General features: G+C 39.5%; 2 protein-coding genes across 6 annotated transcripts in view; one reads left to right on the top strand and one right to left on the bottom strand.

The window, feature by feature from the left end:
• Window positions 1–526: 526 nt before the first annotated feature.
• On the top strand, window positions 527–3,340 carry HMGB2 (high mobility group box 2). 3 transcript variants are annotated; one of them, XM_045202784.3, is made up of 5 exons: window positions 527–650; window positions 1,292–1,460; window positions 1,664–1,809; window positions 1,889–2,063; window positions 2,807–3,340. In XM_045202784.3, the coding sequence occupies exons 2-5, from the start codon at window positions 1,311–1,313 to the stop codon at window positions 2,960–2,962; spliced, it is 627 nt and encodes a 208-aa protein (XP_045058719.2). In that variant the 5' UTR covers window positions 527–650; window positions 1,292–1,310; the 3' UTR covers window positions 2,963–3,340. The 3 variants fall into 3 exon arrangements, with proteins under 3 accessions (XP_045058719.2, XP_024424666.2, XP_045058720.2); XM_024568898.3 differs by having other exon boundaries at window positions 595–746; XM_045202785.2 differs by having other exon boundaries at window positions 621–746; window positions 1,296–1,460.
• A 7,554-nt stretch (window positions 3,341–10,894) lies between these two features.
• The window catches only part of GALNT7 (polypeptide N-acetylgalactosaminyltransferase 7), a 120,779-nt gene continuing 103,857 nt past the window's right edge, over window positions 10,895–27,816 (bottom strand). For all 3 annotated transcript variants that reach the window (XM_045202321.2, XM_024568611.3, XM_053910425.1), the window contains exons 7-12: window positions 27,140–27,257; window positions 25,525–25,647; window positions 22,161–22,379; window positions 18,340–18,438; window positions 17,514–17,642; window positions 10,895–13,317 (exon numbers count right to left, since the gene is read on the bottom strand). In XM_045202321.2, the coding sequence (XP_045058256.2) occupies window positions 13,180–13,317; window positions 17,514–17,642; window positions 18,340–18,438; window positions 22,161–22,379; window positions 25,525–25,647; window positions 27,140–27,257 (826 nt within the window). In that variant the 3' untranslated portion in view covers window positions 10,895–13,179. The remainder of the gene's footprint in view (window positions 13,318–17,513; window positions 17,643–18,339; window positions 18,439–22,160; window positions 22,380–25,524; window positions 25,648–27,139; window positions 27,258–27,816) is intronic.

Below are 27,816 nucleotides of genomic sequence, written 5' to 3'. Positions count from 1 at the left end.
CGCGCCCTTTCCCAGGTCCCCCGCCAGCTCTGTCTTCCTTGGGTTCCACCCCAACCTCAGCGCCGACGGGCGGGGCTGGACAACCGGTTCGCAGAGTGAGCTCCTCAGACTTCTCCCCCTTTATTATTCTTTGGACGGGGCACAGAAGAAACAGGACCTGGACAATGGTCGGGGCAGGGCTGGCTGCGTCTGTTTTCTCGGCGACGGCAAACCGAGTCGCCCCCAACCCCCACCTTGAGAACGACCCCCATGCTCGCGACTTGGTATTTTTAAATCTGGCGGGGCTTCTACTCTCGGGCCAACCACTCCCCCACGTTTACCGCCCTAGCCAGTCAGCGTCAGGCCCGCCATTTTTCAAACCCTCTTCCTGCCGCCAATCAAGATGGAGCAGTACATTCCTCTCCTGACCGGTTCTAACGGGTCTGGGAGTTAACGACCTGGGCGACCCACCGAACCTGCTAGGCTGGGGGTGGAGGGACGGGCCCGGCGCAACGCCTACCAATAGGAAACCTCCATGGGGAGGGGGCGGGGCTTACCGGAGTTTGAATACTCACCAGGCCCAATCAGAGAGGCGCGGGTGTGGCCTGTCGTGCGGCTCGTCAAGTTGCCGTGGCGCGGAGAAGTCTGCAAAACAACAGCCTGAGGATTGGGTAAGCGAGAAACCAGTTCACGCCGGAGCCCAGCGAGGGAAGCGCCTGGGCAGGAGCCTGCTGCTGGGTGGGACGCTGAGGAAAACCTACCAGCAGGCAAGACTCTCCTTCGACCCCGGGGGCTCGCGGGCCTGCTGCTCCCCCTTCCCGCACAGCCTGCTGGCCGCCGCGGACGCTGGGCCCTGGGGGCTCGCCGGGGCGAGCGGAATCTAGGTTGCGGGCCAGTGAGGGCCCCGGGGCTGCGGGGAGCAGGCGGGAAACTCGTCCGGGCCCGGTTCCGGGTTTTTCTTTTTTAACGTGGGTCGCGAGGCGACCACTCTGAGTGGGGCTGGCGACGTGGAAGCCGGGGGGCGATTCTGTCGGGAGAGGGTTTCGAGGGCGCCTGCGGCATTCGCGTCCTCCGCCCGGGCCGGTGAGCGGGCGGCGGCGGCTCCGGCCTCCGAGGGGCACTGACTCGGTCGCGCGGCGTGAGTCTCAGCTGGGTCTGTTCTGGCCGGGCCCCCCGCGGGGGCGCGTGGGCGCGCGGGGCTCCGGCGGCGGCTCGCGCGCGGAGGAGGGGCGACGCGGGCGGGCGGGCGGCCGCGGGTTTGGGCGGGAAGCCGGGCCCCGCAGGCGCCCACCCCCAGCCTTTCGCCCCCTAGGTAGACGCCGTCCGTCACCATGGCTAAAGGCGACCCCAACAAGCCGAGGGGCAAGATGTCCTCGTACGCCTTCTTCGTGCAGACCTGCCGGGAGGAGCACAAGAAGAAACACCCGGACTCGTCCGTGAACTTTTCCGAGTTCTCCAAGAAATGCTCGGAGAGATGGAAGGTGAGAGGGGTGCGGGCGGAGCTGGGGGGTTGCAGGGGTGTCTGGGGCAGGGCGTTGCGCGGGCGGTTGGCTGGTAACTTCGGGCGCTCCCGTCCTGCTGACTCACTCGAATATTTGGAGCTCTAGGCAGACACTTTAGGCTTTTGTTGCACTGAAGAGCTTTCAATTCCGCTGTGTTCTGACTGCTCGCTTAACGCTCACAGACCATGTCTGCAAAGGAGAAGTCAAAGTTCGAAGATATGGCGAAGAGTGACAAAGCTCGCTACGACAGGGAGATGAAAAACTACGTTCCTCCCAAAGGTGATAAGAAGGGAAAGAAGAAAGATCCCAACGCTCCTAAAAGACCTCCGTAAGTTTTTTTGCTTTTTAAATCACTTGAGTTGCCCTTTATTTTCATTCAGTTTATTAACACTGTCACTTCCTTTCAGATCTGCCTTCTTCCTGTTTTGCTCTGAACATCGCCCAAAGATCAAAAGTGAACACCCTGGTTTATCCATTGGGGATACTGCAAAAAAATTGGGTGAAATGTGGTCTGAACAGTCAGCCAAAGATAAGCAACCATATGAACAAAAAGCAGCTAAGCTAAAGGAGAAGTACGAAAAGGTACACTCTTTAAAGACGGTTGAAATTAGGCAGATAACTTCTAAGTAAGTATGTCAGAAGTAGATATAAACTGTAGGAAGTTGGGAAGTTTAGATAGTCTTGTATTAATGGTTATCAGCTGTTTTCGAAAAGGTCTAATGGAAATTTGTACACTTACGCAATACAAGCTAATCGAGAAATCTCCTTTCTTATTTTTTTCTTTGCTATTTTATTGAATCTCTTGAGGTGACATTGGTTAATAATTATAGGTTTCAGGTGTACAATTAGGTAATACATCCTTTGCATATTGTATTTTGTGTTCACCACCCCAAGTTAAGACTCCTCTCACCATTTATCACCCCCATAACCCTCTACTACTGAAACCATTGTGTGTAGCACTGGTAGGTTCCTGTGTATAGACTCAATTCGTGGTTATTTTGGTCTCAGTTTGAAAAGGTAGAAGGCCAGATGTATCTTATGTAGGTGTATCTAAAACGTGAAGTTGGAGGGTGGGGGGATGCTAGTGAGAGGCAAATAGATGTTGATAGAATACTGACATTGATCTAACAGCGCCCCATCATTTTACATCATCAGGTTTCTAAGGCCTAGAAGTACCAAGTCCTCTCAAAACTGTGTTAGACCGGGTAATTTTTAAGACAGTCACCAGGGTTATTGGTCAATAATCTTAGCTTGTTTACAACTTGGTGGTTTTCAGTTGAGAAATTAGACCGGATGCTGATTGTATTTTTTTGACAAAATTTCAGGATATTGCTGCATACCGTGCCAAAGGCAAAAGTGAAGTGGGAAAGAAGGGACCTGGCAGGCCAACAGGCTCAAAGAAGAAGAACGAACCAGAAGATGAGGAGGAGGAAGAAGAGGAAGAGGATGAGGAGGAGGAAGAGGATGAAGACGAAGAATAAAAGGCTATCCTGTAATGATGTGTATGGAGTATGTGTGTGCTCAGGCAATTGTTTTGCTAAGAATGTGAATTCAAGTGCAGCTCAATATTAGCTTCAGTATAAAAACTGTACAGATTTTTGTATAGCTGGTAAGATTCTACGTAGAGAAAATACTTTTTTCAAAATGCAGGTTGTAGCTTTTTGAGGGGCTACTACAGTTAGATTTTAAGGCTTTGGATGTTAAATGTTTCTAAATATTTAATGGTTTCTTTAATTTCTTGACTTGTGTATGGTAGCACAGCAAACTCATAGGAATTAGTATCAATAGTAAATTTTGGGTTTTTTAGAATGTTGCATTTTGTTTTATAAAAAAATTTTGTAATAAAATTATGTATATTATCCATATTGTCTTTGTCTTAATATGCTAACTTTTTTACTTTAAAAAATACTTAGGGCCTGGAACCATGGCAGCTTTTTTGTATTTCTGCCTAATAATAGTTCTTAGACACACTTGAGTTAGTAAAATACTTGGCTAAAAGAAAATCATTATGTCCATGATCACATTTACAAAATGTTCTATAAAAATCAGGTCTGGAGTTTAAAGAACTTAAAATTTATGCAGTTTTACAGAATGAATGTTCTTGACATTTCTTTTATTAGCTAACTGTCCACCACTGAGGGTTTTTTGGTTTTTAAACCTAGTTTATTTTGAGGGCAACTTTAATATGAGGTGCAGAGGAACTAGTACAGTGAATCTATACCTAAAAACACAAACTTAAAAAACATTGTTAGTTACAAGCTTTATATTTTTTGATAATGAACTATTCAAGCTAGAATGCTGGGGGTGAATTTTGAGTTAAATCTAAAAATCAGTGGTCTTAAGCTTTAGTTCTGGGTCACCTAAGAGCAATTGTAATGGCTCTTAACGATGTCATAACTAATTTCACCAGGACTTACACAAGGGAATGATGTTTTTTTGAGAAATGCTTATTTGAGGAAAGAGTTGGCTTGTATTTAGATAACTTACGAATAGTTATCAGAGTCTGTTAGTGAAAGTTGACTATCTTTTGGCTAAGTATTTACAGAAGAAACCTGTTGATAGTTTTATAGTTAAACCTGACAGTCTTGGTTACCTATAAAGTTTTAAAATAGCCAAAATTCTTATCCAACCATGGGAACCTCGGTTGTATACCCTATGCCATATTTGGAATAAATACTTAGGATTATTTCATAAATGAAGTGCATACCAAAGTTTTAATTGGAAGTGGGGTATAATGACCAGAGCAAATGGACTCAAGTAGAATCTTCAAACCTCTTTGATTGCCTGCTATTAATCATATCCTCCTAATGGTTATAGGTATAAATGGAGGTATTTTTGCTCATCATAAAATGGACACTAATTTCATATTTTTAAAAGTATTTTTTGGTGTTATGTGACTTTAAAACATTGGTGGTGATATTTTAGAGATGCCTAGGTCTGGATCCCAGTTCCCAGCTCTACCAAATACTAGTTGCATGAACTTTACCCTTTGAGCTTGTTTCTCCCCATTTGTAATAATGGAGTTAATATTTCACAGTGTTTTAATGAGAATGTTATAAAGGATTGAAAATAATACCTAGAACTTAGAAGGTTAATAGGAGTTTGCAAAATTGAAATACAGTAAAAGTGTTTCCTTAAGGACTTACAAATCTGTAAATTAGATCAATGAGGCAGACCTATCAGGTTCCTTGTCACTTTTTTTTTTTTGAGGAGGGGCATTTTTGTAGTGGCTTTTATTCTGTTTATATAGACTAAGTTTCCAAGCTGAAAATAACTCATTCTTTTAATTGAGTTGTTCCAGAATAAGCTCAGGATTTGAGATGAATCTTCATGTTTGATATTTTGTAAGTATGAATCAAAATTTCAAATCCCTCTGAAAGATTATTAGATGAGTAAGTTTCTAAGACTAGGTAACTTCAAGTAGTACAATAGTTATGTTGGAAAGCACTGAAATAGGGATGAGAATGAGGTTCTAGCCCAGACCAACCTGTCCTTGAGGATATGTTTATGGAAACCATGTTTTTCTTTTTAAAAATAGGTGGTACCTTAATGGAACAAAATGCAAAAAAGGGCTATGTATTGGATAGTTCATACCCTTGATTCCCAGCTACCTGGTTGACTTAGGACAACTATAATGCAGTAAGTGTACGTACATCGATGTTGCTTAAGTGGAAGCTTACTAGATACACTGTTCTGCCCCTTATCATCATCGTAGATCTTACACATTCATTAAAATACCTGATCTGCGTAGTATCCCACTGAACATTTACAGTTTCCTAAAGTTATTTATTTTTTTTGCTTTAAGGGCAATGTGAACGTCCTTGTATGTGATTTCAAAAAACTCATAAAAACACAAGTTTGTACATTTTTAAATTTGCTAATTATGACAGCCAGAATCTGTACTTGGTATATGCGAGAAAACTGCTCTGATGCTTTCGTTAACTTACTGAAGCCTGCCAAAATTTCAGTAGTTGTGCTCACATAAACTCCATAGCAGTGTTTTCAGAGTGCCTATTTCCTCATCTCGGCAACGTAATAGTTCTCAAACTTAATCTTCGCTACTCCGATATGTTAAAAGTGGTTCCTCCTATTAATTTAGCTTATTTTTGTTTAAGACCCATTTGTATTTCCTGTGCTTTTTTGGGTCTCATTGGTCTTTCTATTGGTAATCTGTGGGAATTAAGGAAAATGACCCTTTGTGACATGCATTGGAAATATTTTTGTCTTTGATTTTTTGACTTCATGATGCTTCAGTTGTGCAAAGATTTGTTTTTATGTAGGCACATTCTTTAGTGACCTTGGGAGGCCTTTCTCACTCAAAAGATTATATAGTCTTCACTTTCTTTCAAAAATTATTAAATTATTTGATCTTTCTGGAATTAATTTTGGTGTAAGGGCTGAGGTGGGGGCTCAAATTTATTTCTAGATGGTAGCCACTATTGGTCTTGAAATCCAGGGGTCCCCAACCTCCAGGCCATGAACCCATACTGGTCTGGGCCTGTTAGGAACTGGGTGCACAGGAGGAGGTGAGTTTAATGTGCTTGAATCATCTCAAAACCATCCCTGCCCACCTCCCCTCCCTGGGTCCAAGGGAAAATTGTCTTCCATAAAACTGATCCCTGGTGCCAAAATGGTTGGGGACCTTTGCTGTAATCTATAAAAACAGTGCTGGGTTAGGAGATCCTAAGGGCTTTTACATATCAAAGCAGTCACTTGCAGACTTGCTTAGTGGATGCCAGTATGCCTTTTAAGTATTTTTGCTTTTAACATCATTTATTCTAAGTAGTAAATCATAAGCTTATGATAGTACAAATAAAGCATTATCTTAAACCTGGCTTTCTGTTATGTATGCCACTAAAAATGTTTTACAACGCAGCAATGATTTTATTTCTTGGGAAATATCAAGAAGAAAACTAAAAGGTATGTTGCCACTGCATAAGATTGAGTCCTTTTAAAATAAAACACATCTCTTAGAAGTCAGCCATTTGTGGACTAGTTCTGATGAGATTCCTATTGGAGACTGATTAGATGAGGTAAAGTGAGGAACATACAACCACGTAAGCTCTCTGAGGACAGTTAATTTTTTATTTTTGTATACTGTGGTCTCTTACCTGTAGTTTCACTTTCCACGGTTTCAGTTACCTGTGGTCAAAAGCATTAAATGGAAAATTCCAGAAATAAACAATTTATAAGTTTTAAATTGCACTCCCATTCTGAGTAGCATAATGAAATCTCTTGACCCACCCCCAGCTCCAGCCCATCCCACCTGCATGCTCAAATCATTTCTTTGTCCAGCATATCCACTAGTATGTTACCTGCCCGTTAGTCACTTAGCTGACTGCATCAGAGAGACAGACCACTTTCACATAACACTATGTTATAACTGTTCTATTAATCTCTTACTGTGCCTAATATATGTTATAACTGTTCTATTGTGAATCTCTTACTGTGCCTAATATATAAATTAAACTCTGTCATAGGTGTGCATGTACAGGAAAAAGTATATATAGGATTCAGTACTATCTAGTTTAAGCCATCCACTGGGGGTCTTGGAATATATCCTCCACAGATAAGGGGAGACTATGGTACTATATATGTAATGCCAGAAACAGTAGGTGTTCTACAAATATTTGTAAACATAAATGCTCAGGGTAGAGGGCACAGCCACTATTTAGCACGGTCCTATTTGGGTGGAAATGTGGGTCTAGGATTCCTAAATCTCCAAAATTTCAAGTGGAGCTAGAAATGTAGAATTTAAAAATACAAAATCTGATTGTAAATATTAGCAATGGATTCAAATGTCCAGTTAAAGAAAACATGTCTATTGGTAAGATTCTGAACAAGGGCAAGCAATTTGCCATTTCTATTCTGATATAAATAGCATAGGTTATTAATATTTAATAATAGCATAAGATTATTAATATTTGAGAGGGTTGTTGAGAAAAGCTGTGTATACCTTCCAGCTAAACATTGTTTTTTTGTTGTCTAAGAAACCCTTTACCTGATTGGACACTCCTCTATCTTCTTATCTGGTAGTAAACATAAATATAGACATTGTTTCTGAGGTGGTAATGGAATTTTGTTGTACTCCTAGGCCTTTGTTCTTTAGGATTTACAGTGCAGACTTCTCTCTTATTAGCCCCATCCTGGGAGTTAATATCTATAGAATATTTGCTCGGGAGCACAGTTAGGTTGCCACATTAAAAGGGTTGAAAAATAAGTTCTAAGCAATATGTAGCATCACATTTCAGAACTGGAAATGCTCATTATATCAATTGGACCAGTCTCCCTTCTTCAGGAAGACATGGTGGCCAACTAGGACAATGTCCTAGGGCAGCTGGTAAGAGATGATAAAACAATTCACATTTACGTACTATTTGATTCTCCACATTTTCCCATTAGAGATGGCTTAATGGACAAATTAAAATACAAACATACAAAAGGAAAATTAAGGTTATGATAGAAATTAAGGGTAAGGTGATGAAAGCTTTTACCTGGGAATCAGGTCACAGTTGGGCTGGTCGTTTTTGGTTTAGTAACATCAGACAAGTCATGTAACCTTTTACTTTCCTCACATGTAAAACGAGAATTTTCTTTTTGAGGATTAAATAAGACAATGCATTTAAGACACTTAAGACCAGAAATAGTAAATACCCAATAAATATTAGTTAAAAGTATAAATACCAATATAGTAAAAAGTATACATACCAATATATATGAATTAATAGTTTCTGTGATAAAAATATCAGATTCAATTCTGAAATTCTTGGCAGTCAAGGTAGGGAGGAAAACTACAGTTACATAGAAAATGCATAGAAATTCCTCCCACAGGGTTCTGAGGACATTGAGTATTGGAATTGTATGTGACCTTGACTTCAATACTAAATTTGTGAACTTGGACAAATTATGTAACCCTCTCTAGTACATATAAATGTGTGACTGTGTTTAATTTTAGCTGCTTTTGATTTGAAAGAAAGTGCTGAATAAATTCGTTTGGGAATTGCCTTTGTCCCTCAACAGTATCCTACTGACTTTATAACTAGTTCATTCCTGTTCATTGCAGTGTAATAGTCCATTGTATGATTATACCAGTTTATCCCTTCTCCTGTTGATGGGTATTTAGGTTGTTCCAGGAGCTTTTGATATTGTAAATGGCAGTGCTATAAAAATTCCTGTGCAGGTCTCCTGGTATTCAAGTGCATTTCCCTCCAGTAACCTGCCTTGTAAACTCCAGTTGTGTAAGCAGCCCCAAACTTCCCCTCTGCCTCCTCAGCAGTATCACTGCTGTTTAAGCTCCACTTTCCTGTACCATGTTTGGCAGACAGACATGGTAAACCTGGGGTTCACCTTGTGTGCTTCCTTTTTCTTAAGCATCTCACTCTGCTTTGTCTATTATACAACTCCTGAAAATATGTGCCCCATATATTTTGCCCAGTTTTACAGCTGTTTAGGTCAGGAGGAGAAGTCCAACACTATGTTATATATGGTCAGACATAGAAGTCTATTCATCTCTATTTTCTACTGAAAGTTTTATTTCATTTTGTGCATTTAATCATTAATGCAGCTAGAGTTTATTTACTCAGGTCAGAACCCCAAGACAAGTTTCATAATTTAAAAAACACATTCTTCAAGATGCACTTAGTTCTATCCAAGGGTTAAACTGGTCCAAACTACATTCTACACATGCTATACAAACGGGGTGAAGTAGGTAACAGTTTATTCCCTTATGGATAACCACTTTACCCCTAATTGAAGAAGAGTAAGTGTAACTTCTGAACGTCATTTCTTCACTTGTAAAGTGGGGGTAATAGCTCACATATGAAGCACAGGCACACACACACATAGCCTTTATAGAAGACGTGCAGTGTAGCTGTCTTAAATCTGATCACTGACAGATGACAGCTAACATTTATATTACCCTGACTTTATGCAAGAACCATTCTAAGCATTTTATGTAGGTTATTCAATCCCAGCAACGGTCCTATGAAATAAACACTATTATTACCCTCGTTTTACAAAAGGGAAAACTGAGGCATACAGGTTAAATAACTTATCTAAAGTCAGAAAAGTAGCCCTGGCTGGTGTGTCTCAGTGGATTGAGGGCTGGCCTTCAAACCAAAGGGTTGCTGGTTCGATTCCCAGTCTAGGGCACATGCCTGGGTTGCAGGCCAGTTCGCCAGTAGGAGGTGTGCCAGGGGCAACCACACATTAATGTTTCTCTCCTTCTCTTTCTCCTTCCTTTCTCCCTAAAAATAATAACATCTTTTAAAAAGAAGATACGTAACTTGTTAGTGGAACAGGCTTTCCAATACAGGTAAGTCTACCATATCATACTACTTATTCAGATGACCAGATTATAACATCAGTCTATTTTGAAAATTGCAGAATTCTTCATCCCACCTATGTTCAGACATGGGTGCCAGGCCTGATACACTTAGAAAACTGACATCCAACAACCTCAGTTATGGGCATTTCAAAATTTAAAAAATGAGAATGACAAAGCAATCATTGAATTTAGAGGCAGTCCCTCCTTTAATCTCTAATTCCAGGGACACTGTTTCTACCAGATCATTCTGACTCTTGTCCATTTTCTTGCAACAGATTGATTCTAATAAATAATATGTATTTTCATAATGCTCAATGGTTTTTTAAGTGCTTTCACGTGGATTAATTTTCACATACCCAAACTATTGGCCTACTAGGTATCTGGCTCAGGTCAGGTACTTGTCATATTTTTCATTGAACTATAAGTGGATTTTTTCCCAATTACATTCTGTCTATAAAGAAAATTCATTCCAAGATTCCCATGAGAGACTATCTTAAGAAATATGTGAGCCCTCATTTACTCCAGTCTGGAGATATGTCACTTTTTCGTATTTCTTAGGCAAAGCAGCTGAGAAGTGGAAGACACAGCAGTAGCCTAGTCAGTTTAGAGTAAGTTTCCCAAATCAACGCAATCACTTACTTGGATGTCAGTTGCCATATCTTCTTGAGATGCCTTGTTGTGCCACAGAGTCCTATGGCCTATTTTTAACTTCATTTTGATAGGCTTCCCTTCTTTCTACTCACTTGGTCTTTAAGGAATTTTGACTTAAAAGAAATGTTTGCTTTCAATAGGCATTATATTGTAGAATACACTGTCAAGAAAGATATATTTAGTTGGTGAGGTTTTTAAAACCAGTAAGTGATGTTTAAAAAATTGCTATACATAGGCAACATGATAGGTAAGCTCTGAGTATTCTCAGCACAGTGTAAATAGAATTCTAACCAACACTCAAGCACATATTCAACATTTAACTATGGTTTATGATATTTTAGCTATTTTTTAGTTTATCTTATGAACAATAAAATCAACTTATTTCAAATGTACAGTGTTTAGATTTAGAAATGATCACAAGTACTAAAAAAACCCATGAATTAAAATACAGTATTTTATTTTTTCTTACCTAAAAAACAAGCAACCCAGAATTAAGATATACATAAACCTCTCAAATTTACCCCTAATAAAATTTTGAATTTTATACAATTTCTACAGAAACATACAGTGTATCAAAATCTGCACAAATCAAATTTATAAAATGTGTAGAAATGCATAGTGATATTATCAACTTACAAAGCAAGGATATGGGAATTATTTCCAAAGCAGCCTACAGTAGAAAATAGTCATTATGGCAGCAGTTTCTGATGTTTTTTGTTTGGTAAGGTTTCTGATTTCAATATAGAGAATCATTTTCATAGAGTATCTTAATGAATTGCACAAAATACCCATTTAAAATTTACATGCACATTTTATGTGCTACCTTTTTTAGGCCTATGCATAGTTAACAAGGTTATAATCTATTCAACAAGAAAAATGGAGCCTATTTACCAACACAAGTAATTAAAATACCAATTCTCTTACTTTCTTTTTTTATAGTTGATTTATTTTGCAATTATATAAGCATATAAATGTTTTCCTTTTAAAACATCCCTAGAGGTGAATGAAAAGTTAAAATGATTGATCATAGATCAGTAGCAAAATACAAACTGACAATTCAAAATTATAAATAAAACTCTGTTTAGGGTGTTTAACTGACTCTCCAAATTTAAGGACTAAGCTTGAAGAAACAAATTTGTAGGCTTTTCTTTAACAAATGTAGGTTATTTTTTCCTTTTCTTTTCTTCGCTTTAATTAAAAATATTTCCATCTGGCAGTAGTTTGTGAATTCCTTTCATTGTAACGATATCATGATTACAGGATCAAAAATGCTTAATTTACTTGCCATTTCCCACCTCATGTCATTTCTTCCCCCAACTCAACATAGCATTTCAATATTTTGAGCAATAAAAGACTCTTTATTTAGAAATTAAAACCTAACTAACCATTTCCAGTATTTGGTTTTCATAAACCATCTTAATAAATGTTTAAATCCAAACAAGTCTTCTTTTCACTGGAAAAATACTAATAGGAATATACTTCCTTAAAAAAAATTAAGAAACACTAGGGAAATAACACCTATTCTAACAGAATCGTATTTTTAAATCGTAATGAATCGTATTTTTAAATAGCTTTTTTTTAAATTTTAAAAATGTGCAGGGAATTTCATTTGGATGTAGATATAAATGAAACATCCATTCACTCCTGGCTCGAAAGGTTGCACAGCTTAGGTTATCATAATGCACAGGAACTTTGTAAGGCTTAATCTAACAAGGGCTTGGAAATTACCTCAGTCAGAATGAACCTTTGATGTGTTTGTTTACAGCGGTGTTTTGTTGCTTTTGTTACTCCCATCTCAAGATTTCAAACTGAGACTTATTTATAAGTTTTCTATAATGACAGATATTGGGGAAAAGTAAAGCCCAAATGTCAGTGGACAATTTTCCTCTGGTTGGTACACCCCCTTGCTCTCTCAGGAGCTGGTATCAACAGAGGGCTTTGGGGATGCCAGCAAGTAAGGGGCTTAATGCCATACACTCTCCAATCCCTCTGGACGAGCCTTGGGATGTTTCCTACTGTCATTTTTTCCAAGCCATACGACATGCAATTTCAGGACAAAGGGTAGCACATAAATTCATTTCTGAGTAGTAAAAGTATTTCCTCACACTGGTGACACTTCCATTATTATCATCTTATAAATTTCATCGAAAGCTCTTGAAATATATACTGAGAAATGAAAGAGGCACTAAATGTGTTGAAATTCACCTTTCAAAAAAGCAGCATGACTGTGAAGGAAGGCCACCTCGGCTAATAACCTGTGGCAGTGCTTCAAAACGATGTAAAATTAAATAAAGACAAACAGGTTGATAATCACCAAGTTATATGTGAAAGTCTGGTTACTCCAACCTTTTTTCAAGTGTGTTAAAAAAAAAAAAAATCAAACTGCCTTTCAGACCCCTGAGTGTAATCCCAAAGAAGAAGACAATGCTTTAACCCTGTTCTAAACAGAGCTAAATGCACAAATTACCAACATCATCTTAAAACAAAACAAAAAAAGATGTAAACATCTACAAAGTTTAAGGTAAAAGCAGTTTTGTAAACAGTAACTGCAGATGATAATGTTATTGTAAAATCACAGTTTATCAATGTTCTTCGAACTGATCAGGAGGTTCTGGGTTTGGAGCTGTACAGAGTTAATAAGAGTTGCAGCAGGTTTCAGGCGGTTTCAGTCCTGTGATAATTTACGTGTCAGTAGGTAGGTTATTGGTCTCTCTTATTCTTCTAAATACTATGGATGTTATTCATTTCCCACTTTTGAGCCATTTTACTGGAGTCACAACTGGAGAGGAACACTTGATGTAGGACGTCGGAGCGGTCTAAGCACTTTCCTGAAGGAATGTGAGTAAATCTGTGCAGGTTCTGGAAAACACAGGAAAAAGAAGTTTTAAATGTGTACTTTTTTGATGTCACTGAGATTAGAAGTCATTTTTTGGCTTTCATATGAAGTTACTTCAAATCAGTAGGCTGTCTTTTCGTTTTGTTGATGGTTTCCTTTGCTGTGCAAAAACTTTTTAGTTTGATGTAGTCTCATTTATTTTCTCTTTTGTTTCCCTTGCCCGAGGACACGTGTCCAAAAAAATACTAAGAGCATGTCAGAGGGTTATGGCCTGTTTTCTTGTAGGAGTTTCATGGCTTCAAGCCTTACATTTAAGTTTTTAATCTATTTTAAGTTTATTCTTATATATGGTGTAAGAAAGAGATGAAGTTTCATTTTCTTTGCATGTATCTGTCGTTTTCCCAACACAATTTACTTTAGAGATGGTCTTTACCCCATTGTATATTCTTGTCCCCTCTGTCGTAGATTGATTACCCGAATAGAATGGGTATATTTCTGTTCCATTACAAAATAGTCATGGGGATGTAAAGTGCAGCCTAGGAAATACAGTCAATAATACTGTAATAACTATAATAACTATGTATAGTACAAGGTGGGTACTAGACTTATTGGGGGGAATCACTTTGTAGTTATATAAATGTCTAACCACTATGCTGTACAACTGAAACTAATATAATATTGAATGACAACTGTACTTGAAAAATAAAAGAAATTTTTTAAAAAGATGATGATACCACAAGCAAAATGGACAGGCTTCAACCAACCATACATCTGACTTTGGATTTTTCAATTGCCAGTCTTCTAAGTGCTTTTATTGTGTATACAAGTACATATGACTTATAAGTCACAGTGTACTGTTGGTACCTCAAATTCAATGCATACAAATTGAAATTCATTGTATTTCCCTCCAAATGTATTTCTCTAGTTCCTATTCTGACTAATAACAACATCAGCTTTTCCAGTCCTCAGGATAGAGGCATTCATGGTGCACTCTCCCTCCCTCCCTCGCTACCTCTTTCCCTCCCTTCCGGTTAAGAAGTCACGATATTCGCAACGTCTCTGGCATGCATCCTTCCATCCCCGCTGCACATGCCTTAGGATAGGCCTCATCATCTGTTGTGGGTTTCTTCACATAGTTCAGGGCTTCTCAGACGGGGATACTCAGACTATCTAAGATTCTGTCTGTAAGGTGAAAACTATTTTCACAATACATAGGTCCCATTTGTCTTTTTCATTGTATTGACATTTATACTGACGGTGAAAAAGCGATGGTGGGTAAAAGTGCTGGCACCTCAGCATAAATTAAGCGGTGACACAAAACCGCTAGTAGTCACATTCTTCATGGCCACACGTGCACAGTTAAAAAAAGTCAGTTTCACTTAAGAATGTCCTTGATGAAGCAGAAGTTATTAGTTTTATTAAAACTTGGCCCTTGAGTATACTTAAAATATTCCATAAGATGAACGGGGAATGTGCACACAACATTTCTGCAGAGTGAAATGCCGTGGGTATCCTGCGGGAAAGAACATCTGCAATTATTTGACTCGAGAGTTCAACTAGCTGCTTTTTCCACGGTATGTCATTTTGAACGTGAAGGGTCCACTCACAGACAAACTGTATTTATTCAAACTTGGGACTCTGTAGACATTTTCTTGAAAATGAAGGGAGCCTGTCCCTTCAAGGAAAACCAAACCCACAAAAAACAAATCCACAAATCTGACAGTATTTGTTGCCATTGATACAATTTGAGTTTTCAAGCAAAATTTAAGAATTTTTGAAAACTGTAACCACTACCATGAACTTGATAGCTTCCTCATACTCATATTTTTTGAAATTGCACAATGAAATGTATCAACATTTGGAAAATTGTAACTTAGTGGACCAATTTTCCAAATGAACAACACGATGTTACAAAAGCTGACATGGGTAAAGGATCCATTCAAAGCGTAAGACAGACCAATGGATTTTAGTTTAACATTGGAAAGAATGTTCACTTATATGGTTTCAGATTCTACATTGCAAATAACTTTTAAGAAACTATCACTTATCGACTTGTGTAGCATCGAAGAATAGCCACAATTATCTGAAAAGGCTATTAAATTACTCCTCTCTTTTCCAATTGCATGTGTATGTGAAGCTGGATTTTCCTCATATACACCAACTAAAACAACATATTATATCAATTGAATGCAGAAGCAGTATTCAGCTGCCTTCTATTAAAGTAGACATTAAAGGGATTTGCAAAACTATACAACAATGTCATTCTTCTTACTATTTTTGGAAAAATAGTTATTATTTATGAAGTGTTATTTACTTTCACATGTAATAGGGCTAGTATGTTTTACATAAATTATAAATTAATACATAAACATTTGTAAAATTTCTCAGACTTAATTTACAATTTAGGATATATTGTTAGCTATAATCTACATAAACAAAATCTGTGTGAGGAGAGTCTCCATAATTTTTAAGAGTATACACGGAATCTAGACTGGAGTGTTTGAGAAATCCCGATGAAGCGTAAGAGTTCATACTTCACATTGTTTCCAGAATTATTTTCCTAATAGTATCCACTGTTTCCTATCATTGCATTCCTCGAATAATGTCAACTGTTCTCCACAACTTACAAAATGAAGTTCAATGTTCTTTCACATGGAAGACAATTTAGGGATACTATACTAAATGTGATTCCTAGAATTTTCTACACACTTTCACGCCATGCCTTTGCTCATCCAATTTTCTTGTTTGTCCTCCATGAAAAGCCTTTATATACCTCAATGATACTTCCCATATAGAACTCATCAGAAATGATTCCTCCTAAACAGTCTCTCTTCTGCTGTGCTATGGCCTTGCGCTTATTTTTATTTCTGCAGTTTTTCCTTCTCTGCTATTGTAGTACGATGTGCTTTAGCTGTTTTTTGAAGTCACTACATGATCAGGCACCAGTGTGAAGGGTGGGCAGAAGTAGGTTTAAGTATCCACTTTCATTGCTTGTTGGTTAAATTACCAGCCACCATTACCTAAAAGATATATCATAATTAAGGATAAGAAATAATAATAAGACAAATAATATGAATAAATAATAACATAAGAATAAGCTTCATGTTTCACACTCATAACTGTAAACCTACTTCTGCCCATCCCTGTATATTTAGTAATGTCTGATACACAAATTTGGTGTTGTGCCCTTTAAAATATCTAAAATATATACATTCCATTTTTTCATCTATTACTTCTCAAAGGTAGTTTCTGATCTTTTAGCCTTCTTATAGTACTTTATTCATATTGTTCTTACTGTCCCGTATCACTTACTGCTATTATTTATTTCTTGGTGGAAATAAATGCTCTGTTTTTCAGGATTTATGTTGACTTTATTTTCCCTGACTTGTTATTAAAAAAAATATTAGCACCTGACATAGACTCACCTCTTCACAGTAATTACCTATGAATGATGATGACTGGGAATATTAAGCTGGGTCATAATAACATACCTGCATAGCAAACACTTGCACAACAGACAGGGCATTATAAAAATATTAAATGGGTAAATAAAGTTGAGGGTTGCCAGGTTCTTTCAGTTTGGGGTAGCTTTCCAAACTTTATGTTTTACAATAAATTTATTTTAGTCAAGTCCAGACTTCGAAAATTATAAAATATATAAAGCCTAGACTAATGTTGGAATTCTCAATTTGGCATAGGACTCGAATATTCACAGCTAAAAGAGAAAAACTGTTCCCTCTCACAGTGTCAGCTAAATAAGTAAATATGACCTTTAAAGCACAAAACAGGCAACATTTATCTAACTTCTGTATTTTGCGAATAACAATAAGGAAGTTGTGAAGGCCTAGCTTTCCAAACGTTATTAGTCTGTCTCTAACTCCACCTGCTGGACAACATGAACTAGAAACACAGTATTTTTTATGTTACATTTATTTATCCTCACAGAACACTGATTTTCCCAGGTTACTGAAATTAGTGGGTCTTCATGGACATCTTGTGACCTCATTACATGACAATACCGCTCCAGAGAATGAAAGTGATGCTTCATTATGGACAATGAGTCACTAGGGCTCTGGAAAATACAATGACTAAATGAGAGGGAAATACAAGTCCATTTGAATGCTGGTTTTAAGATTTATACATCTAAATTCCGCAGGACAGGTGTTATTAAAGCAAAATAGCATATACTTATTATTTCCTAAGTTGAAATGCAGAATACCTTGAAGTACTGCCATTCCTTAAATTCATTTAGGTTGCAGTGTGTAATCATGATTTTTGATCCATCAGGCCCCTTTGTCAAACACTGGTCATACTGCATGAGTTGATTAGCTTCGTTGATTCGGAAAAGCTATTAAAAAAAGAAGTAAAAAAAATAACAGGCACCTTCTCTGCTGAAATACAAAAACAAACTCAATGGCTATCTTATTTTTCTATAATTTTTTGTATGTTCAGAACTATAAGTCCAAAGACAGGAAATTACTCATTCTGATGTGAGCAAAAACCCACACTCACACCTGAAGGATTATGTTCTTTAGCCTTTTAGATATAGAATGGGTCATTAACACATATTTGTCATGTACCGATAATGTGAGAAAATAAAGAAGTGAAAACAGACCTGATGTTTCACAATCTAAATTAAAGGCAAGAAAAATACATAAAGTAGGAAATATAACAGTAAAACATACATTACTGGCAGTAACAATCCAGCTTATTGGGAGGAAATGTGGGATACTGAATAATATTTCCAAATAAAATTGTGAGGGAGCTAGGCTTACACAGTTAATAGTCTCACACAAGATTACAGTCTGATTTCTTACATTAGACATAAATTCTAGATTCTGATTGCTTGTGTGAAAAGCAATACTGCCATTATACCCTCGTTTCACAAAAAGATTTAACATTGTCAGTTTCTTCACAGAATGTTTTTACTTTATTACTTTCCCAAACACACACAATCACCAAACTGAAAAGCAAAGGCAACCCTGTGATCAATGAGCCTGGCAGTTCTCACTGAAGAAGCAATTTCAATGTGAGAGGTTATTCACCTGGTTCCCGCCCATCCGGTGGCAGGGTCCCAGCTCCACAAAGCCTCCGTTTGTCCTTCCCATGCTATCAATGCAGTAAACGGTTTCGAAGCCTCTGATCTAAAAAAATGAACCAAGAACCAAAAGGCAGGCAACCGTTTAGTTTTTACTAAGTCCTGACATAAGAGTAAAAGAGTTTCATGTTAAATACTGCAGTTCACAGTGGAAATCTGGGTCTGCGTCATGCCAGGTTATTATTGTATTGTCTGTCCTGGAGTAGTTTAGAGCACAGCAGTCGTCTTTCAAATAATTTGTGGTCTTCCAGTCACTATTGGAAGGAGCTTATTCTGACAAAGGGCACTGGACTATAGATTTTGATAAAATAATACAGAAGAAAAAAATTAAGACACCATTAAGTACAAATTCAGGATAATTCATGTGAGTGAGAAGTAAACAGAGTTACTAACTGTCAGAGTCACTGGCCCTAGGGGTCTAGATCAGAACTGACTTTGTAAGGTAACTCCCAAATGGCTACGTGGCACTTCTGGCAGCTGTCCCCAGGAACCCAGGGGGACAACGTTACGGGAACTGGATAATGTAAGTGAAAAGCCAACACAAGCTTCCACCTTAGGAATGCACATTTTATACAAAAATAACCTTTTTCCTTTTTGGAAATGTTATATGTCTCAATGATAAATTACTATAGTATTTGGATAAAATGTTTTATTCATTCAGTCAGTATGTATTGACTGAGTACCTGGGACAATGTAAGAGCTTTAGAAGATACAAAGAGAAGCAAGTCTTGGTCCTGAGGACCCTCAGGTCCGTAGGGAAGCTGAGGGCTAAGCGTCAGTCAGGACTCAGGGAGGGATGAACATGTGGAGGAAGGAGCCTCTCCTGCCCTCCCTGGAGCAGCTGGTGGGGGGCCTTACCCTGGAATACGCAGGGAGGACAGAGAAGTGAAGTGCAAGGTGCTGGGGACAGAATGGAAAATGGTTAAGCTGAAGATGTAGTCAGTGACTGGAAAGGGAAGACAGAAAATTCCATCTACTTATTTACTTATACATTATTCATCAAATATTAAGGGAGTACTGTGTCAGGTAAGTTGTAGGCTCTGATACACCTATGAACAAAATAAAGATCCTTGCCCCAGTGAGCTTATATTCTAGGGAAGGAAAGACAGAATAGAAGGCAAAACCATAAGGAACATGTTAGTTAGAAAGTGATAGGTGTTCCCTGGCTGCTGTGGCTCAGTGGATTGAGGGCCGGTCTGTGAACCAAAGGGTCGCAGGTTTGATTCCCTAGGGGGTACGCGAGAGACAACCACACACTGATGTTTCTCTCCCTTTCTTTCTCCCTCCCTTCCCCTCTCTCTAGAAAGAAAGAAATAAAATCTTAAAAAATAAGAAATTGATAGGTGCCCATGAAACAGAAAAGAAAGAAAAGCAAGTTAAGAGGGGGTGTGGCTAGGAGTGGTTGGGTGATAGCAGGGTGGATCTCATTGAGAAAGGGACATTTAAGCAGACTTGAAGTATATATCTGAGTTAGCTGCACATGCAGAGGGAAAGCATTCCAGGCAGAGAGGACAGCAAAGGCTTCCTGTATTAAGTAAGGAGGACAGTGGGGCTGGAGTGAGTGAGGAGCGGGGTAGCAGGTGAGGCCAGGGAGGAATGGCGCTGGATATGCTGGCCCGAGAGGGCACTAGAAAGGACTCTGCCTTCCCTCCGAGGGAAAGGGGCTGTCAATGCAGGTTTCTAACAGAGAAGTAACAGGATCAGTTAAAAAAGATCAGTCTGACTGCTGTATTTAGAACAGGATGTAGGTAGGCAGAGTTAGTTAGCCTCAGTGAGATGTGGTGGCTTAGACCAGAGCAAGGTTGGAGCTTGGATCTAAATGTAAAGTGAGAGAGAAGGAAAGGATTCAAAAAAGACTGCAGAGCTTTGGCCTGAGCAATCAGCAAAGATAGGCTGGGGAAGGGAGATGGGGATGGGAGACAGAGAGGTCAGTGTTTGATAAGGTGAGTTTGAAATGTGTATTAGACATTCAAGTAGAGATGCCAAGTAGGCAGTTGGATATACTTGTCTGAGCTCTGGGAGGGTGAATTAGGTTGAAGGTAGAAATTGGAGTCATCTGCTCATAGATGGCTTTAAAGCCGTAAGACTGGACAAGATTACCAAGAGAATTCTCTCCTTTTACATAGAAGGCAACTATACTAATTACGTGTTCTGGGAGGTTAAAAGAGAACCAAAAATGGAGTCTGAACTGCCAGGGGCTATGACCTAGTTGGGACTTAAACGCAACTTGCTGTCATGGCACACAGCGGTAAAATAAGTGTACGGGGAAAAAAGGCAGTAAAACAGAGGTGCAGAGAGAGTAGCATGGTGTCCTTGGTTGGCTTCTATTCCCAAACTCAGAGATGTTGGAGCTCTTTCAGAATGGATCCTGCTTCTTTTTTCTATCTATATTTTTCTCATTCAGTCCCACAAAACAATCTACCTTTGGTGGCTCCAGACACACATCCTTAGATGTATATTTGGCCTGAGCCCTGGTTTCAGCATTACAAATACACAGCTTGACATCTACTCCACCACTCCACCTGGGCCATTCACCAGCCCAGAACACCAAGAGAGAACTTGCTACACCCACCGCAAGCATAAATCAAATCATGCCACCTTTCTGTTTAAAAGCCTCGTATGACTTTCCACCACACTTAGGGTAACAGCCCCCCCCGCCCACCTGCCTGCTCCTTCGCCTGATTTAATCTGCTCTTTTCTGCTTATTGAACATGCAAAGCATTTCCTGACTCAGAGCCTTCCACTCACCATTTTCTTTACCTGGAACACTTTCCCAGCTTGTGACTTCCTGGCTCTTCATTATTCAGATCTCAGATTAAATGTCACTTCCTCAGAGAAGCCTTCTCTGCCCTGTCCCTATGTCCTCTTGAACATCACCTGCTTATTTCCATTATAGCCCTATCATTATCTTCATTGTCCCTGTTTTCTTTTTTTTTTTTTTTGGTCTCTCATCCACTAGCATGTAAGGTCCCCGAGGAAAAGGACCTTGTTCGTCTTGTTTTCCATCTAGAAAAGTGAATGGCACATAGTAGACCCTCAACCAGTATTTGTTGGACACATAATTAAACAAAAGCATGTAGACCTGAGGTTTCATGGCACGTTTAATACAGTTACGAGGTAGCACCTGCAAGGGTGTGTGAACGAGAAATGCGCCCACTTACAAAGGCAAGTTTGAAGAAAGAACACAGATCAGTGCCTTTGATTTTAATTATTTTCAGTTACCATTCATTGATTCATTCACTTGGCAAGTATTGTCTGAGTGCCTACTATATATGGGGGCCTCTGCATTAATGCACTGGAACACAATGGTGAACAAGCACTTATAGACTGGCTGAGAGAGGGGTAGCTTTGTGTTATGAAAACTCATGGAAAAACCACAGGACTGAGACTTTTTGATGGAATGGGAAAGAACAAGAAAGGCTTTTCAGGACGGGTGATCTCTACATTGAGAGCATTAGGGTAAGCTGGAATTAGCCAAGAAAGGGAGTCAGACAGAAGGAAAGAGAAGTGGCAGGAGCTGGAGAGAGTGGACAGTGTTCCTTCCTGAGCAGAAAGCCCCACGTGCAAAGGCTGAGAGGAGAGAACACAAGGCCGGGTATCAGGGTAGTTGTAACTGCCTGGTGGAAGGGAGGGGGAAGTTACCAGACAGTTTTTACCCAAACTTCCCCCCAAGAATTCTCTTTCATTCACTTTCATCTCTCTCTGCCTTCCCCCAAACTCAGTCTCCAAACATACACACTTTGAGATCTGAATATCCCTGATACTTACTTCTCCCCAGTCAACGTTTTTGGGTGGCAAAGGGTAGTGTGAGGTGATATCATAAGCAATTTCTTCCATGAACCATCTGAAACTCCTGCAGTTGTGATCTTCTCGAAATTTTTTCAGCTCAGAGATGTCCCCATATGCTAACGCCTTTGATTCAGGACGACTAGCATAGAAGTAGTCTTTATACTCATCCCACCAAACCTCTACAACTCTAACATAATTCTGTAAAAGAAAGTATCATTGGACAAATAAAAATATTTGTAATGTCATAAACAGTTTATCTTAGACATAGGAAATATGACCAACATAAAACAAACTTATCTCAGTAAGACCTAATATTTAATTAAACAACAAATGCAACTGAGCTAATGGCTCTAATATGTCAACGGCCAAGGATAAAATCATCATGCATGTTCAACTAAAAAGTGAGGGACACAGACTCTTCGCAGCAAGAGCATATCTAGTTGCAGAGAATATATTCTATCCTGCTTCTAGTGGAAGAAACTGATACCTAGAGAGGGTTTATGAGAGGCTGACTGGACATTGGTACTCCTCCCAGAATTATCTCCACACTACTAGCATATGTAGGGGAAAAGCCCATTTCAGAAACCATCATGAAAAATAATAGCTCTGTTTAATAAAGCACATTTTAGAAAGTGACTTTGTTGGTCCTCTTACAACATAATAGGACCATGTCACCATAACCCAGAATCACCTGGGCATTTTCCACAGTTGGTGCAGATCAGTTGACATTGTGGTAACTGACAAAGACTTAACTTCCAGGGTTTTACCGGATGCTGCATGCAGGCACTAACATATGTGACAGATTTAGCACATGTTTGATAGAGTCCCTTGGCCTTCTCTATCATGCATAAGCAAACTTTGTGGATAAAGGGCCAGAGTATAAGTATTTTTGGCTTAGTAGGCATACAGTTTCTGTTGCAACTACTCAACTTGCTGAAAAGGCAGCTATAGACAACATATGGACAAATGGGTGTGGGCTGTGCTCCAAAACACCTTGATTTACTAAAAAGGGCTGTATCTGGCCCATTGGCTATAGTAGCCGACCCCTGTTTTACATCAGGAGTAGGAAAACCTAGCATTCCTATTACACTTTTTTCTGGACTACAAGATAACTTTCAAAGGGTGAATATGCTCTTGCAAAAGCCAGTGGCTTCAACAAAGTTTTAAGCAGCAGTATCCTAAAAGAACATGAAATATTATATAGCTAAGTATTTTGAGTCCTCGTAAACCCATCCAAAATTAGACACAGTCCATGTCTTCTAGATACTCATGAATGTGAAGAATTAAGTATACGTGCATAGGGTTATAGCAACAAAAAGAAGGAACATTTGTTTGGGGTGGAGAGGGCCAGAGAGGCACCATAGAAGGCTGCTGGATGGCTCAATCTAGACAGAGTGGTTAATTAGGCGAGGATCGAATCGAGGGCACGCAGAAACGCACATGAAGTGTGAGAAGTCCAGGTGCACTGGGAGTCCTCCAAGTAGTTTACCATAAACGCAATGCAGGGTTCAAAGAGAAAACTTGCCTCACTTTCCTCATTTTAAGATGAGAATAATCCTAGTCTTTATCTTATGGTGTGTTGTAAAAATTAAAAAAACTTATGGAAAGCATTTAGATTTGTGTCTGGTACCTAGTGGGCAATCAAAAAGGGTTAGCAATTACTAATATTATTTATATTTTATGAGAGGCAGCAAAAGGTTTTAAGCAGGTAACAGACATCAGATTTAATTTTCAAGGGAATAACACTGGTGGTGAGTGGAGGACGGACGGAAGGCCATGGAAGGTGATGGCAGAGAGCCACGTGGCAGGCAGTTTAATATTCACGGGAGAGATCTGCAGACCTGCACTAAGCGTAGTCAGCAACGGATTTCAGAGGTATGATTGAGGTAGATCTATCGGGGCTTGGTAAGGTGAGAGGTGAGTTACACAACCCTAACCCCCTCGGTTTCATTCATGGGAGAATAGAGAATACGGGAAAAGGAGTCGTATCTGAGGAAAAGTTTAAGAGTTTGACTATGTTGACATTGAAATATCTAGGAAGATAATTTTAGAAGACAACTAAGTATGGTCTGAAGCTCAGAGAAGACAAATGGGCTGGGGAAATGGACCTAGGTCATTGGCACCCTGGGGACTGAAGTGCCTGGTGCTAAACTTGGAGAAAAGAAGGTGCCTGGCACATTGGAGGCACTCACAGAGAGCACGCTGAACACGACGTGCACTGGGTAGTTTTTATGAGAGCTACATTTCATTTTTAGACTGGGTGAGTATTTCCTTCTCCTCTTTTCCTTTTCCCATCAGCATAGACCTGCTTGAATCAATCTGCCTTTCATCAGCTCTTCATGACCGTGGATCTGATGCAAAGGTCAGGTTCTTTTCTTGCAAGGGCAGTCAGGCCTGGTGTTGATTTGCGGCATCTTTGTTTCGGCCTGGGTATGTTAATCTCACCCCCTGTTGTAGCTGGGGCTCTATTCACCACTTCTAAGATAACGTGGCCAGTCAGAAAGCTCTAACTGTGTTTGTTCTGAAAGCCTAGCTGTCTCTGCCTCCATCGCCTATTCCCCTTTTGGGAACTGTCCCAAGTTGCACCTGCAGCCAATAATGTCTTCTTCTGCCCTTGACTTGGCTAAGGACTCCAGACAACGAAGGGCACCAGAGTCAGAGGGCCCCAGAAACTAGGACAGCAGCCCCCCAAAGACACTTCAGAGCTGAGCTGTCAAGGACAGGGGCCGGTGGCTTCCTGGCAGTGGAACATCTGGCTTCTGTCGGAAGCTTCCCTGGTCTGTCCCTGGTCTGAGGGACAAAAGACATGAATCTTTTGCAAGCAGTGTTCAAAATTTGCTTTTGTTTACTACAAAAACTCAGTATGATTAATTTTTTTAAACCAAAACAGAAAACCCCACCACCCAGTGCAGTACATTTTGGGAAGATGTCTGTGGTTCATGGTGCTGTGCAATTAGGTCTTGCAGGGTACAGCTGTTTGTCATTCTGATGTATTTAAAATAAATACATATGTTAAAAAATATTATCTGTGACTAATGGGAGCTGATATTTTTCCTTTCCACTGCTTTCCTACAGAGTGTCTGTGCTTTTTGAATTTATCTGCGTTGTCTTCATGGAGAACATTCAAAACAGACACCTTAATCTGAATGGGATACAATGAATAATCTCAAAGAACAGTAAGACATTTCATGACTAAGTCTAGCCTGAGGTAAACATGAGGACCTGTGGGACTGCTTAAGAGATTTTTCCCGCTCAGCGCGCTGACGTTTGCTTAACTACAACGGACTGTGGTACGTGAATGTCAGTTCCCTCGCCTTCTCCCCTTCCAACTGAAAAGACTTACCTTCAGAGTTGGAGAAGACCCAACATAAATGGGTGGAGGATTCCCTTGCCAGCCCTCAAGACGGTAGATATGCCCCACACGGGAACAGGGGACAAACAGTAATTTGCCACCACACTGCCATATCTGTCAAGGAAAACACATATAAAAGTTGTTTCAAATGCCAAAATAAATTATAGCTGAAAATTCATCTTATAACTGTGAATCTGAAATCTTAATTAGATACAGCATCCACAGGGGATTTGTTAACTAAATAAATCTTAAAGTAACCTGTTTGTTTTTCAAACTCATACAGTAACAAAGGAGGCAAGAAGGAAAGCAGTAATACACTGCTGCTGAAGGGCCTCCTCCTGTGTGATGGTAGCTCCAAGCAACCTTCTTCCAACGCAGCCTTGCCAAACTATGCAGAGACTCCATTCCCAAGATCATTTGTCATTTCCATTGCTAATAGATTTCCCACCTGGGTGATTATTATAATAATCTCCCGCCTGGCTTCTTCACCTCTGGCTTCTCTCTCTTCAGTGCTATTCTTATTTATAGCAAGTGATTATTCTAGCCGAAGAGCAGCTTTGGGTCATGTTATTCCCTTGCTTAATATCTTCAATGGGTTTCACTGCTTATCAAATTAAGTAAAAATCTCTTAGCTCAGCGTGAAAGGCTCTCGTCAATATGGTGCTAACGCACCTGTCCACTTTATCTTCTTGATGTCTCTGTCTCATTCATGCTGTCAGATTCTGCCCAAACTGCGTTCCTTACTGTTTCCTGAATACATCATGTTTCACCTTTGTACCTCTCCCTACTCTATTTGCTTGGAAGACTCCCTCCCCTGCCTTTATCTCTGCTTATTGATACCATGTCTTTTTCAGTCTCCCTCAAACTCTACCTCCAGAGGGATGCTGTTTCTTAATTACACCAACCAAATGGCATTCTATCTTCTTATCATACTATGAATTTGAATATAATTCTAATCTCTTATTGACTGTGAGTTCCTTGAGAGCAAAGACTGAGTTATTCTCCTTCCTCACGGTACCAAGCACTAGACATTTAAGACAAGGTAATGTATATTTGTTTAACTCAAACTGTGATGTACGGTAGTTTTTTGTCTTTCTTTTGGGAAATGGGGCATGGAAGGTATTAGTGATCAAGGACTGGCTCAGTGATGGGGGTGCTGCAGAAAGCAGCTCCACTGTCAGTCTGAGGACAGACAGTCATCGTTGGGATCTGCTTCTGCCCTGAATCATGTCCTACAGTAATAAAGGGTAACTGTGTCAGGGGATGGTCAAATGTGGCCCCAACACATGCCGATTCTCCAAAGGGTTTCTCTAACAAAAGGCTCCAGTGTACAGAAAGCCTCAGATGGGGGGAGGAGGAGGTATTTTTTATTTCCGAAGCTTGCTGGCCTCAATTTTCAGGTGAGCCGTGTAAACATGTAGTAAGTCTGGAGCTTTCATTTTGCCTTACTTTCCTTCAAAAGCATACATTTTTGTTAGTCATTCCTTATAATTTAGAGAAATGCTTTAAACAGTTATCCCCTCCCCCAAAGAACCTAGCCCCTATTTGAAAGTCACAAAAGTCAGTCACTACATAGAAAACATCATGTGTTTAAATGAACTGTTACCTTGTATGAGATCTCAAAGTTTTCACCTCCCCAAATCTGGAGACCTGGATCATACAGACCCAGTTCAAAGAAGAACTCTCGTTCAATGGCAAATAATCCACCAGCCATGGCTGGGGACCTAAACAAAGAAACACTTTAATCACTATTAAAGACAAACCCCTTCACCAACAGACAGCAAGCTTGTTTGGAATACAATCTAACTAATGCATAGAAGAGACAGAACTGATGGCAAAACACTAAGAAATTATAAAGCCTTTGCAAAACAATCTTTCCATACTTCCTTAATGAATTTACCAGAATTTCTCATTGAAATAGAATTATATAGCTCATCATAAATTAGAGCATTACATCATTTCACCATTAGAGGGAGCCTTGGTTCCTCTGTTGATTTAAATACTAAGCCTTTAGATTTAGTAAAAGTAGAATTTTCTCTTTCACTCCTAAAAATCCTGAGGCACACTAGTCCTGGTCTGCTAACTGTTCCCGCAATGATTCATGAGTCATTACGGGATGAGCAAAACCATACACCATGGAAGCAGCCTGTCATTTTTTAATTTTATAGCCTCGGGGCTTGCCAAATAAGGGTATAATTCATCTCAGAACAGTCACAGTTCATTCAGAGTTTGCAAATGTGGCACAGAAACGACACAGAAGAAACAGACCGAGCTATTTACTAG

Source organism: Desmodus rotundus, chromosome 9 (assembly GCF_022682495.2).
Source record: "Desmodus rotundus isolate HL8 chromosome 9, HLdesRot8A.1, whole genome shotgun sequence".
NCBI lineage: Eukaryota > Metazoa > Chordata > Mammalia > Chiroptera > Phyllostomidae > Desmodus > Desmodus rotundus.
The sequence above is the reverse complement of the archived record's forward strand: the minus strand, read 5'-3'. Positions and strand labels throughout refer to the sequence as shown.